This window comes from Phalacrocorax aristotelis, chromosome 1 (assembly GCF_949628215.1).
Source record: "Phalacrocorax aristotelis chromosome 1, bGulAri2.1, whole genome shotgun sequence".
In the NCBI taxonomy this organism is placed as follows: Eukaryota; Metazoa; Chordata; class Aves; order Suliformes; family Phalacrocoracidae; genus Phalacrocorax; species Phalacrocorax aristotelis.
The window spans coordinates 205921614-205938415 of record NC_134276.1 but is presented as its reverse complement, the minus strand read 5'-3'; the positions used below and the strand labels follow the sequence as shown (position 1 = coordinate 205938415).

Genomic DNA, 16802 nt, shown 5'->3' with positions numbered 1-16802 from the left:
AATGCTAAGATGCTTAAAAAGGAAAGAAAAGGAATAATTATAAAATAAGGAATATTCACATTCTCTGATAGCTTGGGAGCTAGAATTATTGACCCACCCTCTTCAGGGAATTCAGTTTTCTGATACTAATCATTAGAGCTACAAATCTTAAATAGTAATTAATTATATCCATAAAAATAAAAATGGTATAATTAGATATGTTTCAGTTTGATATAGGTACTTTTAATTTGCTCTGTTATCATCAGTAGCAACAGATGCCTGTTCTTGCTATCTGTTTGGAGCTAAAATAAGTGGAATTAACTCATCTCTAGTGACTACTGAATTGAATGTTGCAAGGTTGATTATCACAACTCATCGTATCAGAAAATGAAGCCTCACTGTACTTAAAAATCACAATTTTAATTAGCCAACCTAAGTCACTCTTGCCACTCAGCAACAACTTTTCTTTCAGCACTACTGAAGACAAGAAAAATATCAAGGTCACACCTGGGACTGAAATCTTTCAGGTTTTTCCAGGCCCTAGACATAGCCCAAGACATAGCATTCCACATAACTCTTATTTTCCTTTGGAATAAGTGAATTGTCCATCAGCTGGAGGGTGTAGTCTTCATGAAATGACCTTCACCAGTGCTGTAGTTACACTACCTCAAAATAATTCCTATAGGAGATAAGAACAGAAGTGGGCTTCCCCGCATTCAGAATTACATAACATTTATTTCCTCACCTTCACTGTATTTGACTCCTTTGAAGTTAAATCTAAGGGTGTTTTTTTCTATCTTCAGAAGATCGAACAAGGGCTTTTAAATTTCTTTTAAAAACTTGAATATATTCACAATATCTACATATGCAGCAGGTACTTTTAAGTTTGTGAATATGCTATAAAATCATGACTCCTGTATAAATAATTTATTCAACTTGTTACTGAGGAATGATTTTTTTTATTAATGTGAGTTAAGCTGAAAATAGTTTTTTTCCGTAAAAACAGATGGGAAGAAATCTGTTTCAAATAGTTGGTTTTTTATGGGGAGTCATGTTTTTAGGGAAAATAATTTAATATAAAAACTAAAATGGTTTCAGAATAATAGATTTATTTTCTGAATAACATAGTAGAAGTGTTCCATGATGCATTTATTTATCTGAAAGAAGGAGAATACATTTCCTCTCCCACTGTTTTAAACTGGTCTTTCTAGAACAGAAAAATCAAACATTGTGTCTCCTTGGAATTTACTGCTTAAGTTCATAGTTGAATCAAAACTTTATTCCCTATGAGAAACAGTGGATGAAGAACAGCAACAGGAAAGTTTTTACCAAGGACTCCACATCATTATTGTGTATATCCTACTTTTGCTGTTTGTAGTGGAAAGCAAGAGGAGGAAAGAGGGAACAAGATGCTTTCTCTTACACTAGAAGCAGACAAGAAAACATGTGTTTGCTATGCCAATGTGCCCAAGAAGTACAACATTCAATAGCCTCTAACCTTCACATGAAAAATGTGCTTCTACGCAGGCAGAGCAGTGCTGCCATGGGAAGCAGTCTCTCAGCATGACTCCTCCTTATGTTCAAAGCCTTCCTGCAGCATGCGGTGGCATCCCACAATGAGAAATCCTGTCTAGCACTGATGGGATCCCTACTGAGGGAATACGATTCCCTGTGTCTCAGTTCAGCTTTGGTCTGCTGTCTGGATAGCAGTTGGCCACCAAGGATTTCAGCTATGAATCTGCTGGAAGTGTTGCACACAGTATTGCACAGCCACTCATTCATTTCTTTGAACTCTGTTCATTAAAAATGAGTGCAACAGTATCTCCTATTACATATGAACAGTTTTTGTCACCAGACCAAGGTCTACTCCAGCTGTCTGGTGAATGGTGCAGAGATTTGGCTGTATATGTCAACTTTGAGGGTAAAAGCCGAGGAATAAAGCCATCAAAAGAAACTATGGGCTGGAAGATAGAGAAAAACCAAGTAACTTGTAACTCTCTTCTACCCTTCAGACACCATCCATTGTAGTTTTCTAAATGCCTTTTTGATTCAGAAGAGATGTGCTCTGAATTGGCTCTTGTTCCCATGCCTTGTTGGATAGATAGTGTTCAGAGGTATGGCAGAACGCCACCATGAAGACTATGGAGAGAGAATTTTAGACTTGCATCTGAAGGCTGCCCTGTTCTAAATACAGATATTTGTTTTTCATTCATGTATATTAACTAGGTTCCCTATTTTAAGCATAAACTCCCCTCATTTTTCTATATGTCATCTGCCGTAATTAGTAAATAACCCTTAAAATCCTTTTATTGTTTCACACTATTGATACATTAATTAACAGTTCTGTATTATTGACATCAAATTCCAGAACAGCTGAAGTCAGTTTGTCTTAGGAATATATCTATGGATGGTTTCTATGGTAGCCATTCCACAGTCCCTCTCTTAATGCCACTCAAAGTAAGACTCTAGATTTAGAAAATCCATTTATAAATATTTTCAGAGATTTAGTAGCAACAGCTAACAACTTCACAAATCCTTTTAAAATATACTATTAAATAGACATTTTACAGGATGGCTGGCTCCTGAAATTTGAGGAAAATATGTGGAGTGAATAAGAATGTAAGTATTTTTCCAGTTTAAAAGTTATTATTGCAGGCATTGCAGAATCTTTCAAGGTATACTATGGTCTGTATATGATTTAAGCAGGTTCTCCAGTTCTCCATAGTAACATGTACAAGTTACCTAACAAAACTCATCCACAACAGTTTATTCATACTGTTAATAAAATCAACATTAACAAGTTTAGTGAAGAAAATCCAAGTGTCCTTTAAAGCTTCATGGATGGTACTAAGCCTTGCCTTAAAAAAAAAAACACTCCTGAGACAATAAAATGGAATCCAAAATGATTCATAACTGGTTTTCCTTAGAATCACAGAATCATAGAATGGTTTGGGTTGGACGGGACCTTTAGAGGCCATCTAGTCCAACCCCCCCTGCAGTGAGCAGGGACATCTTCAGGTTGCTCAGAACCCTGTCCAACCTGATCTTGAATGTTTCTAGGGATGGGGCCTCCACAGCCTCTGTGGGCAATGTGTTCCAGTGTTTCGCCATCCACATTGCAAAAAAATTCTTCCTTATATCCAGACCAAATCTACCATCCTTTTCATCATTTCACTTTTTCAGGACAGAGAATCAGATTCTTTCAGGCACTTGGCTAACCTCTGTATGGTCTGCTATTCCAAATGCCACAGTACTCATAATCTTCCAGTTTCCTATTTTCCAGGAATTACATAGAACGCATTTTAAGTGTTTATGATATCTGCATCAGAAACAGCTTTTCTGACTGTCTTAACAAGTATCTTCTGCAATATTCTGTGCCTAAACTGACAGAAAGTATTCACACTTCTCTGTTGCTAGATTTCATCTCTGAAGTCTATTGTTAACATGTTAAAAGATACTCTTGGCAAAGATAATGAAAAAAAAGATGGTTTATTTGTTCACATAAGCAGTTTATGACCTGCTGCACCACCTCGACACTCACAAGTCTATAGGGCTGGATGGGATCCACCTAAGAGTACTGAGGGAGCTGGTGGAGGAGCTCGCCAAGACACTCTCCATCATTCACCAGTAGTCCTGGTTAACCAGGGAGGTCCCAAATGACTGGAAGCTTGTCGATGTGACGTCCATCTACCAGAAGGGCTGGAAGGAGGATCCGGCAAACTACAGCCTGTCAGCCTGACCTCGGTACTGGGGAACATTATGGAGTGATACATGTTGAGTAAGCTCACCAGGCATGTGCAGGACAACCAGGGGATCAGGCCCAGGCAGCATGGCTTCATGAAAGGCAGGTCCTGCCTGACCAACCTGATCTCCTTCTATGACCAGGTGACCCACCTAGTGGATGAGGGAAAGGCTCTGGATGTTGTCTACCTGGACTTTAGTAAAGCCTTTGACACTCTCTCCCACAGCATCCTCCTAGAGAAGCTGGCGGCTCACGGCTTGGACAGGTGGACTCTTTGCTGGGTAAAAACTGGTGGATGGCCGAGCCTAGGGAGTTGTGGTGAACGGAGCTAAATCCAGTCGGCGATTGGTCACAAGCGGTGCATCCGAGGGCTCAGTGTTGGGACCAATCTTCTGTAATATCTTTATCAATGATCTGGATGAGGAGATTGAGTGCGCCTTCAGTAGGGTTGCAGATAACACCAAATTGGGCGGGAGTGTCAACCTGCTCAAGGGTAGGAAGGCTCTACAGAGGGATCAGGACAGGCTGTGTCAATGGAATGAGATCAGCCATATGAGGTTTAACAAGACCAAGTGCCAGGTCCTGCACTTGGGTCACAACAACCCCATGAAACACTACAGGCTTGGGGAAGAGTGGCTGGAGACCTGCCTGGTGGAAAAGGACCTGGGGGTGCTGGTTGACAGCCGGCTGAACATGAGCCAGCAGTGTGCCCAGGTGGCCAAGAAGGCCAACAGCATCCTGGCTGCTATCAGAAATAGCGTGTCCAGCAGGAGCAGGGAGATGACGGTGCCCCTGTACTCGGCACTGGTGAGGCTGCAGCTCGAATCCTGTGTTCAGTTTTGGGTCCCTCACTACAAGAAGGACATCTTCTTTCTGGATTGTGTCCAGAGAAGGGCAACAAACCTGATGAAGGGTCTGGAGCACAAGTCTTATGAGGAGAGGTTGAGGGAACTGGGGTTGTTTAGCCTGGAGAAGAAGAGGCAGAGGGGAGAACTTATCGCTCTCTACAACTGTCTTTTCCAACCTTAATGATTCTATGATTCTGTGATTCTATGAAATGCTGTGCTGGCCATGGAGCTTGAATAGCTGGGCTTAATGCTGGGTCAGAGTTGTTCTTAAAAGAAAGTGCTCTGCAGACTTAATGAGGAATTCACCAACAGCAGGAAAGTGACCCAATTCATGCAGCGATTACCAGGCAATGAGTCATCTACCTTTGTAGAGGGAACACCCAGTGTATCAGTGGCTGTCACAGGATAACAGCATGAGAGCACAATGATCAAGTCCTCACATGGTGTAATGGGTAGCCCTGGATATGCCATGGTTTATTTTAAAGTAAATGCTTCAAATATCTGTCTCAGCATACAGCTCCTGTGCTGCGTTTCTCCTCTGGGTGTCTTGCTGGTTCCAGTGGTCCTTTTATAATTAACCAAATAAATAAACAAATAAATAACCTTCCTACCAGCATTCCTCAGCTAGAACTACTGTCATTCCCATCTCCCAGTTTTACATTGTTGGTCAGTTCCAATATGACTTAATTTTTAAAATACATAAATTATTTTTGGGCTGGTTTTATGTGCATTGTAAAGAGTCTGTCGCATTGCACGAAACCAAAAGAACAAATAGAAAACCCAGGCTGTGTTTAATTGGAAGTTACTGAATGTGTATTGAATGTAAAAAAAGTATTTGAAAGGTTGTATACACCTGGAGTGTAATAAACCTGGTAAACACCAGGCAGGAACTTATCTAGCTTACTTAATGCATACGTCTCAAGTTTAGAAAAAGTGAAGATCTGAAGAACCATAGGCTCAGTGCATATTCTTCCCATAAAGAACATGCTTATATGTTACTATGTGCCTTGTAGATATCAAATCTGGGAAGTCACTGCCTCTCTTTTACAGTGTAAAATATAAAGTATATAAATATAAAATATAAAAAATAAAATATAAAATACAGTACTGTGTTCAGTTTTGGGCCCCTCACTACAAGAAGGACATTGAGGTGCTGGAGCGTGTCCAGAGATTGGCAAGGAAGCTGGTGAAGGGTCTGGAGAACAAGTCTTATGAGGAGCAGCTGAGAGAACTGGGGTTGTTTAGCCTGGAGAAGAGGAGGCTGAGGGGAGACCTAATCGCTCTCTGCAACTACCTGAAAGCAGGTTGTAGTGAGGTGAGTGTTGGTCTCTTTTCCCAGGTCACTAGTGATAGGATGAGAGGAAATGGCTTCAAGCTGCATCGGGGAGGTTTAGATTGGATATTACAAAAAATTTCTTTACTGAAAGATTGGTCAGGCATTGGAACAGGCTGCCCAGAGAGGTGGTGGAGTCACCATCCCTGGAGGTATTTCAAAGACGTGCAGACACAGCACTTCAGGGCATGGTTTAGGAGACATGGTAGTGTTGGGTTGTCAGTTAGAAATAATGGTCCTAGAGGTCTTTTCCAAATTTAATAAGTCTATAATATATAAAATATATTATCCTAAGATTTATGTGGTATTGCAGAACATGGGCAGTACAACCTAATTTACAGTTGCTTAAGTCTGCTTTTCACAGTCTTAAATTTTACTTATTTAGGAAAAATCAAAATGTAACAAAAAATGTCATTAATCCCAAAATATATGAGAAACTGTTAAAAATACAGCTCAGGTTTAGGGTTTTTTTCAGTTTTTTTTTTTTTTATATGACCCAAATTCTCCACCTAATTTCAGTGGATACTGGATTGGGTCATGTAGCTACTCTAATATTTTTGCTAATATCAGTGGAGACTGAAGATGCACAGGGACTGGAAAAACTTCCTTTAAATTCACATGAATTAAACACTCTAAACTGAAACTATGAGTTCTGTGAGAATGTATGGCTAGATGTTTTTCCCTTTCTCATAAAACTTGGTCAGAAAATTCTGGAGATAGTAAAAACACACTGTTTCTTCCAAATAATGTCTAATTTCTCTCTCTGCATATAGGTAGCATTGAAAATAATGCTGCAGTCTCACATCTCAGCAACTGCTAAATGCCTGGCTTTGCCTTTCTGTAGAGCATTTAGCACCTTCGCTAGCGGTGTTTGAATTGATTAACCTGGAGATCTTCCTGAGGATCATATTTGCCAACAACTTGCTTATTAACGCAGTTTGAAAGTATTGCCCCTGAAATATATTTTCAGGAATCTGGAATTCATTCCTTTGCTTCTGCCATTATTTTTATAGGGGTGCATCAGAGAAATTGCTGGTGTCGCACACTTAAAAAGAGGAAAAAAATTTTCCTCTTCATGACCCTTGGCAAGAAGGGTCTTATGCCACTGTGTTTTATGGTGTTGTTATGACATGTATCATAAACACTTGAAGCTTCCTGCTTTGTAGGGCACCTAAAATCACTTGAAAATTTTGCTTATTTTTGTCTTCAGCTGGGAATTCAGTAGATTGAGATGAATATGGTGTTTCTCTGCTAAATGCAGTTAGTAATTTGACAAGATAGGTGTAATTTCCCATAGATTTTGGTTCCTCACAGTAATAGTGTCCCAGAATAATTTGGCAAACAAAATGTATTGGGTTTGCTTGGCAAACCCATAGGTAGCAGGGGTTTACTGTGAGAAGCTTCCCTTATGTTCCATGGAGCCAGTGCCAGCCAGCTGCACGACAGACCTGCCACTGGCCAAGGCCAAGCCCGTCAGCAACGGTGGTAGCACCTCTGGGATAAAGTATTTAAGAGGGTGGGGGAAAAACCTGCATAACTGCAACAGCAGCTGGAGAGGAGTGAGAATATGTGAGAGGAACAGATCTGCAGACACCAAGGTCAGTGAAGAAGGAGGGGAAGGAGGTGCTGCAGGCGTCAGAGCAGAGATTCCCTTGCAGCCCCTGGTGAAGACCATGGTGAGGCAGGCTGTCCCCTGCATCCCATGGAGGGTACGGTGGAATGGATATCCACTTGCAATCCATGGAGGACCCCACTGTCACTATCCACTGTTGGATCGAACAATTTGGCAGAGGTTAAACCCCCTTGCTTTCCAACCAACCTCAGGTAGCTCTGGGTGGTTGAGGGCAGCTGGGCCTAACTTCTGATTAACTCAAATGTTTAATCGTGACTAGTTTTCCCCTAGTCGAGTCTGGTTTGCCTGTGATGGTAATTCCTGAGTGATCTCTCCCTGTCCTTGTCTCAACCCACAAGCCTTCATTATATTTTCACTCCCCGTGTCCAGCTGCGGATAGAGCGGCTTTGGTGGGCACCTGGTGTCCAGCCAGGGCCAACCCACCCCAGAAACAAAAGAGCTAATTAAACATTGTTGAATTTTTCTAATGCAAAGTGTATGCAAGGTCGTACCAAGGGCTCAGCTGAAGTTTATTTAAGATTAGCAGTCTGTTTCTGCAGGAGGGATCCCACCAGCTACTGTAATGTATGACAGCCTGGCGTACCGTTTTCCACAATAAGCTGTTTTACAGGGCAGAATTACAGATGAAATTTTCAGTAGAATGTCTAATAAAAAGGCTTTATATATTAAAGACATTTTCTCTTTATGTTTTGTTATATTTGGAACAAATAAACACAATAAGGCCCTAGTTGCTTCCATACATTTGGAAAATTAATCTAGGAGTAGTTCATTATGCAAAAAGGGCTAGGTTATTACTGTGCCTTTCATTTATACTGTAAATCCTTGTGGCAAAGACATACCTTTGCTTTTGTATTTACCTCATGCAGTAGGAACCAATCTGTGAATCCAAATGCAAATCAGCTAGATAACAGTGAAAGTGTTTGGATAGCAAAGTAGTGTATCATGTTTGCCCTTAACTTGCAATTAAAAATGTAATAATATAAATATTTATAATATGCCTATGAGCTCAGAGCATTGAAGCCTGTGCACAAAGTCTGTGTGTAGGTATTGGTCCATGCATGGGCTAAAGCCTTTACCTCTACTCTCCTGACCATCATACAGACTTTACAGGAACACTACTCGTATGATATTACTGTTGTAATGCTGCCAAAGACTGTAAAATAGAGTTTATTTACTGTGGGAGGATGAGGTGTTCTTGAGAATGTGTTTATGGTACTGAGCACAGAACACTTTTCTGAGTATTTCCTGTCACAGTTCTGGAATTTTTAACTAACGTTCATATTCTTCTGCTGACACATAAATAAACTTGTTTCTTTTCCTATCATGCATTACTACATGGAGTTAGCAATAAAAGAAATATTAAGAGAGCACATTTTCTGCTTTTGAAAGTAGCAGAGCTGGACAGAGACTATGACAAGTCAGTACTTCTAAGAAGTAGAAATATTTTCAAAGTCAAACTGAGCACCTTGTTCCCAAATAAGCACTGATATATTATAATTATGTGTTTGGATGATAAGATTAAAAAAGAGACTTATAAATTCCTAGTTGTTCTCCTACCTGGACTAACTTGTGTGGAGATTTCCAACCTGAGGTTTATTCCAGAGTTAATAATTCCATAGTTTTATACTAATAATGGGAATCTGGACTGAACACTACATGAACTGACCATTTTTCCAATCTGCACTAGCAGTCGACATAAAACTTCCATGTTAAATGTTATTTATTGTTCCCCAAGCTCATAGAAGCAGTATTTCAAAAATAGTTTATTGGTATTAAATTAACACACTTCTTATTCATTGTAAAGATTTCTTGGGTATCTACATTTATACCCTCAGGTACCTTATACTCAGTTAAAAGAAAAATGCTTTTTCAAAGGCTGTTCATGTAAATGGCTCCTTATTTCTCTCCAGAACCATAGCACCGTCATACAACATAACATTGAGCATGGGAAGCTGGCACTCAGGTATGGAGAATCACCATGTTTCCCCTGTAGTACAGAAGAATAAACAAGCTGCAAAGCTGCCACATAGCTTAAACATCTCTAAACTGTAACAACTACCCATCTTGAAGTTACAAATCCAGACAAACTTGCTCAGTGAATGACCCTAATATTGTTTTTGAGAGCAAATTGATGACCGATGCAAGCAGTGCTTATGAAATCAAAGACAGTCAGTATCAGCCCAGATTTTGTAGATCAAGTTCCTGTAATTTCTAAGGTTCCTACATGTTGTGTGGCAGTACTCACCTGTATGGGCTGGTCGTGGTTACTTGCAAGCTACTCCTTTTGTGACTTCTGTTCAACAGCAACAATAGAATGTATTTGTCATAAATATGCATAGTGTAAATATCCTTTGTTGGTTTTGATCCTGCAAGATCATGTTCTTTCATTATGGAATCCAAAGATTATTTTTTCATACGTTACCATGGTAACAAAATGGTAACCAGCTTCCTATTTTCAATTTATGTTAATAAAAGGCTAAATATTATAAGCAGTAGCAAGTGTGTCCTATTAAGCCTTGATGCTGTATAACAAGAGGTGTTGTGCTTCTGTAAAAATATGAGGCTTGGAATTAATCCTTTGCTTTAAATCTTCAATCACCATAGTTTTAGGCCTGCTTGCCTGTCTATATGAATGTAGTTAAAGACAAAATCTATTAAGAACAGTAACTATACATTAGTTTAAAGGCAAGGAAAAAGAAAAACTGCTTATGGTCTAACAGATTCCAATATATAGAGCTCAACGTTTAGATATTGATGGGTGTTTAAGATTCTCCAGTAACTGCCTCCAAGTCTGTTAACCTGCACATTGCAAACCCTATGGTGGTTAGAGAATGGTATAAAGGACGGCAGAAGTATTAATGGCAGCAACTCAGTTCCTCCAGGGCAAAGGAGTAAAAGAGGCAATAACTATTGATTATTCCATTAGTCAGGGAATTGCTTTAACTGTTTGCAAGGTCTCAGGTCCTCCAGGCTGAGGGAGTGAGAACAGATGCAGGAGGGAAATGGGACTCAGTAAGATTTTATCAACAGCAATAAAGATCTGTTGGGGATGGAAACTGCTGTACCTGGGGTAAGAGTCACCCTGAATATATGCAACTGGTGATCGTGGTTTGCTCCTTTCTCCATTTTTTGAAGGAAGTGAGTAGTTGACATCTTATGGGAGTGCAACCCCTGGTGTACAACACAATGCAGAGCTCTTGGAGCAGACTCCCTAAGGATTATAAGAAAAGAGGGTGCAACCTTCCAGGTTACTATGTGAGTGATAGTATCTCCTGGCATTGTAGGACAGGTATAGCAGGTATAGGTAGAACTGACAAGAATTTTTCCAGAAAATGTGCTTTTCTTTAAAAGTGTTCATTTGTGTAATTTACCCATTTCAATTCAGCTTTCATGAAAAAGGATTCCTCATCTCCATGCTGGGATATCTAGTGAAACCATGGAGTGCAAGAGAAATGGATAAAGGAAAACATACTGTAGAATTACCAGTTGCTATTTAGTCACCTAGGAAAATCAGTGGGAAACTGAGATTCAGGGACACTAAATTAAGAAGCTGCTGTGTACGGTAGCAAACTGGTGATTCTGAAGTGGAGTTCTGGGTCTTTTGGTTTTGCCACAAAAATCCATTAGTTTAATCTTGAAGCAAATTAGCAACTATTAGAAATCTTGGAGTGTTATAGAACAAGATGATGATTACATCTGCAACTCTATATACAGGGCATCTCACGGCTACCTTACGCATGAGGATAGGTGACGAGCAATTCGACTGGAGAACAGACAGGCTAGAATTAAGCTGTGTATAAAGGATATAGAATTAGTCTATAATTGGACCATGCATTTCATTTGAAATAGAGGAAGCAGATTAGACTGAATATTCAATTCATAGCGTTGGGCATATACAAGCATTATCATGTATGTGCCATACCCTAAAGAATGTGACTAACTCATGTAAGGGCAGAAAGGTCAGCTTCCAGTTTAAGAGGGGGATTCAGGATCTGAAACTTAGTCCATTACACTTTTCTAGGCAAGTTGACCAAAGATCATGAGCAAGATAGAGAAACACAGAGATAACCGAATCTGTTGTTGGACCTCCTATGAGACTTTGCAGCCATCCATGCTGAACAAGACTGCTGAATATCCATGTGTTTAAAACAAACTGCAGTATATTAACACTTAATATCATAGAATCATGGAAAATTTAAATGGAGGGGGATCTCAGTAGGTTATCTAGTCCAACTTTCCACTCAAAGCAAGGCTTACCTCCACATTTTATGCAACTTATATTTTTGTCTGATTGATAAACTTCTGGTAATCCCAGTTGGGCTACATAAAAAAATATTGAAGAAACAGGAAGCTAGAGGTACTCATCTAATACGCCAGCTTCTTCCCTGTGCCGTGCCTAGGAATAACATAGCCTTGATTTTCCAAAGTGTTTCATGAGGAAGATACAGATCCTGTCAATAGATTTTGGGAGTGAAAAATTCCTCAGGAGAGAGCATGCAGATCAAACATCTGATGCCTGTGCTGTTAGCAGAGCTCCCAGGAGCTTGGGGGCTTGCCAGATTCCCTGTGCTTCTGCACAGTTCTCACAAAGCGCTGGAGATCTTTGAGGATACTGCTGCATCCCCAGGGGTCAGATACTCCATGGAGAGTAAATTCAACCTATTTATAGACAATCTAAGTGTCTGAGTGTTTTAACCATACCATCCCTGAAACACAATAGTAATAATCCTAACAATCCCATTTCCGCAAATATGAAATACCCAGAAATAAATGGCCAAAAAAGAGTTTTAGTTTTAAATGTTGAGATGAAAAGGGAATTGTAATCAGACAAATGAGGTAAAGTGTCTTATAGATTTATCAAAACATATTCCTGGTGTTAGCTACTGGAATATTAGCTTCTCCGGCTCATTCAGTCTTTGCCATAGATATTCAGGCTGCCTGTGAGGGGAGAAAGGTGTCTGTGACAAGCAGTCCAGATAACCTAAGGCACCATTATGTCTCTATGTCTCCACTGACAGCAAGGAGTTTGGACAACTCTGAAGGACATTCAAGTGCTTTGGCAAAGCTGAGCACTGGCCAGTAGGAATCACTGAGAGCATGGGAGTCCTCTCATTGTCACTGCACTTCTAATGTGCTCTTCATTGCACAGAAGTTCCATTAGATCTAGCTATGGAGTGGGATTCAGTATGAGATTAAGGCAGCTGCATTTTGGGTAGTGCAGAGGATAATTTTGTGCATTTGGGGCAATGCATGGGATATTTTGTCCTTTGCATATCTGCTAGCTTCACATGGATATCTGAGACATCCCACAGAGACCTATGTATGGCCAACTGAATTGAGCTCTTAGCAGGTAGACAGCTGAATAGCTCTCTTGCTTTCCACCAGTGATGAGATCTCTATTGACTGTAATAGAGTCTGTTTGACTATTGACAGTGTTTATACACATGGCAGAAATGTAGACACTTAGTTTCTTAATCTCACCATGAGTCTCACACAAAATGATTCAAGAAGCTTAAATGCAGATGCCTGAGTAATAGACATCAAAAAGTAGATTAAATAGATTTTATGTTAGCTGACCTGAAGAGATATCTGAATCACTACTGCATAATAAGTGAGTCACGATACAGTCTTTAAGGTGGTGGATAAGTAAGGAAGAGACAGTGTCTTTTGCACTATATCATAGTATTAAACTTTTGTCCAGGAAGCGGAAGGTCTGGTTTCTAGCCACTTCCCAGTGTCCACAGTCTTGAAACCAAACCCTGTGAGTGTGATGTAATCACCACAGTATTGATAGAGGATTGATTAAGATGTTTCAAACACCCTGAGACTGAGGAGGACCTAAATGTCTCCCATTTCCAAATGGAGTTTTGAGACTTATGTATTGGTTTCAGTCAAAGTAGGGATAGCCTGACCACAATAAACTGGCCCATTAGGAAATTAGATGAAATTCAGATGCTTCCTTGCTAACTTCTCAACTTCTTCTAGCTAAGCCAAGTAACTTCTCAGCATGTATGAAATATCGTCAGCATTTATGGAGTTCTGTCATCCAGAGATGACAATAGAGGCAGTAACTAAATACAAGCACCTTTGCAGTCTGACTACATGGTTAGCAGGTGATTTGAATCACTCAGTGCCTTAAGCCTAACCATTTATCAAGTCCACTTGTGGCATTGAAAGAAGAAACGTGAATATAATCCTTACATATTTACTTGCAGATTTATTATTTTGTGTACTAAATAAATGTTTAAACTATCATGAAGCAGATTAATTGTAGACAAGACTTTGTTTGAAGCCATAGAAAAAACACATCAAAGGTTTGGTATCACTGAGGGTCTTTCTACTAACATAAAAAGCATAGCAGTATGATACATTTTCATTGGTGAAAATAAACAATATGGATCCAAAGAACTTCTGGCATGATCTTAAACGTGCATCTTTTATACCACTGTGAGCTTCAACAAAAGTAGCTGTATGGTTTCGAAAGACATCCTCACAAGGAGGAAGTGCTACATAATGTGTTATATAAACGGTTTACTTCATAAATTTTCCAAAACTTTCAAAAAGATCATTCTACATTTAGGTCATGTGCTTGACAGTGTGTCTTTCATCTTATTAATAGGCACCACAAGGCCACATAAGGAGGGGGAAGTCCCTGGTGTGGACTATATTTTCATCACTGTTGAAGATTTTATGGAATTGGAGAAAAGTGGTGCTCTCTTAGAAAGTGGAACATATGAAGGTAAGCACACTTGTACTGCTAAATCTGTCTTCTGTTTCCATTATGCTTTTTTCTAATTTGATGGAATTGCACTGGGACATGCCATTACAAATGTGTCATTGCTACTGTTATCAGAAATTTGTGAAAAGCCATATGGCAATTATGAAAATATTTTAATATGTAAGAGCTAAATGCAGATGGGTTCATTGTAATTTTAGTATTTTATATTGGTTAAGAGAAACAGGATAATATGTTGCACTTACAGGAAAGAAACACTAGTCCTTTATGCCAAATACTTGAGGACATTTCCGCAAAAATTCAGCAAACAGCTGTTTTTCTAACAGAGGACAGGCTAACTCTACAACAGAAATCAGTTGTAAGGCTGACACTTTTCCTTTGCATGTGTGATCCTGCAAATAGCAATCTATATCGGGGTTGAAACCTCACTATTTAAGTAAAACAGGAAGGATTTGCTATGTCATGTCTTATGGGCTTTGTAAAGTTATTGAAGAGAACTCATTAATTTTTTAATATGACAGAAGGATGGGAACTGTCCTAATGACTGTATTAGAAAATGTCAGTATATGGGGCATAGAGCCAGCAGCTTATTGCAGAACAGTGCTTCCCAGGAGAACTGATGATTCATCTGATTTTAAACCTTTTCTAAAACATAGCTATCCTGAATGTGAAACTACTATAAATGGAAGGGCAGTTACATAGCAGGGGATTTTAATAAACCTAGAATTATGTTATACTTTTTAAAACCAGATGCTTCTTAGAAATACCCTAGTATTTAAGATAACTGAGTAATGGATAGGTCTTTTTTACTGTAACCTTCAAAATGAGAGGGAACACACTTTATATGAAAAATATGACCCATACATATGAGAATATCTGGATGAGGAGAATCATTTGAAGGAAGCAGCCTCATATTTTTACCTTGTAGTGAAGGAAGCAATGAAGTCCATTTTGTCCTGACTTTGTCTCTGTCAAGGAAAGCATCTGAAGATAAATAAGAAGCTATTCACCCCAAAGAAAATCATTAGCTGTGTTATAAATAGAAGGAAAGAAGGTAATGCTTTCTCACCTAATAAGCACAAAGTACCCATGGAAAGTAAATAAATTTTCATAAAGAGTTATATCAATACAGCACCTGTAATAGATTTCCATTAAAGGTCAAATAAAGGAATATGTATCGTCTTTTCCTTTTCTATTTTCCTCCCCACTATCTGACACATAATAGTAGAAGTTACCTAGACATTAATACAAGTCTTGTTTAATATCTTCTGTAATATCTTTATCAATGATCTGGATGAGGAGATTGAGTGCGCCTTCAGTAGGGTTGCAGATGACACCAAATTGGGCGGGAGTGTCAACCTGCTCAAGGGTAGGAAGGCTCTACAGAGGGATCAGGACAGGCTGTGTCAATGGAATGAGATCAGCCATATGAGGTTTAACAAGACCAAGTGCCAGGTCCTGCACTTGGGTCACAACAACCCCATGAAACACTACAGGCTTGGGGAAGAGTGGCTGGAGACCTGCCTGGTGGAAAAGGACCTGGGGGTGTTGGCTGACAGCCAGCTGAACATGGGCCAGCAGTGTGCCCAGGTGGCCAAGAAGGCCAACAGCATCCTGGCTGCTATCAGCAATAGTGTGGCCAGCAGGAGCAGGGAGGTGCTAGTGCCCTTGTACTCAGCACTGGTGAGGCTGCACCTTGAATCCTGTGTTCAGTTTTGGGCCCCTCACTACAAGAAGGACATTGAGGTGCTGGAGCGTGTCCAGAGATTGGCAAGGAAGCTGGTGAAGGGTCTGGAGCACAAGTCTTATGAGGAGAGGTTGAGGGAACTGGGGTTGTTTAGCCTGGAGAAGAGGAGGCTGAGGGGAGACTTTATTGCTTTCTACAACTACCTGAAAGGAGGTTGTAGTGAGGTGGGTGTCGGTCTCTTTTCCCAGGTCACTAGTGATAGAACGAGAGGAAACATCTTCAAGCTGCATCGGGGAGGTTTAGATTGGATATTACAAAAAATTTCTTTACTGAAAGATTGGTCAGGCATTGGAACAGGCTGCCCAGAGAGGTGGTGGAGTCACCATCCCTGGAGGTATTTCAGACGTGCAGACACAGCACTTCAGGGCATGGTTTAGGAGACATGGTAGTGTTGGGTTGCTGGTTGGACTTGATGATCCTAGAGTTCTTTTTCAACCTTAATGATTCTATGATTCTATGATTCTAAGTACAGCATCACAATTTTACGTTTGTCAGAGATTCATTGAATAACAGGTCTTTCTTGGAGTATCTTCTTGTTACCTTTAGATGTTGGAAACTAACATTAAAGGAGCTTAAACACAGCACAAGTCTATCATTGCTTAATCATGTAATTAATTAGTTTGTAGCAAGTTTGTAGAGATTAAACTGCTAGGTTAAATTAATTCATAGTGGTGTTCTGTCCCTCGAGGAATACTGAGAGGTGTCTTTTAATACCAGCTACCAGAGCTGAGCGGACAGCAAGACGAAATACTGGTTGGGGAAGTCTGCATAACAGTTTAAACGG

General features: G+C 39.8%; 1 protein-coding gene across 6 annotated transcripts in view; it reads left to right on the top strand.

The window, feature by feature from the left end:
* MAGI2 (membrane associated guanylate kinase, WW and PDZ domain containing 2) overlaps positions 1–16802 on the top strand; it is a 762823-nt gene that overhangs the window by 442081 nt on the left and 303940 nt on the right. For all 6 annotated transcript variants that reach the window (XM_075081471.1, XM_075081469.1, XM_075081468.1 and 3 more), the window contains exon 3: positions 14155–14274. In XM_075081471.1, the coding sequence (XP_074937572.1) occupies positions 14155–14274 (120 nt within the window). The remainder of the gene's footprint in view (positions 1–14154; positions 14275–16802) is intronic.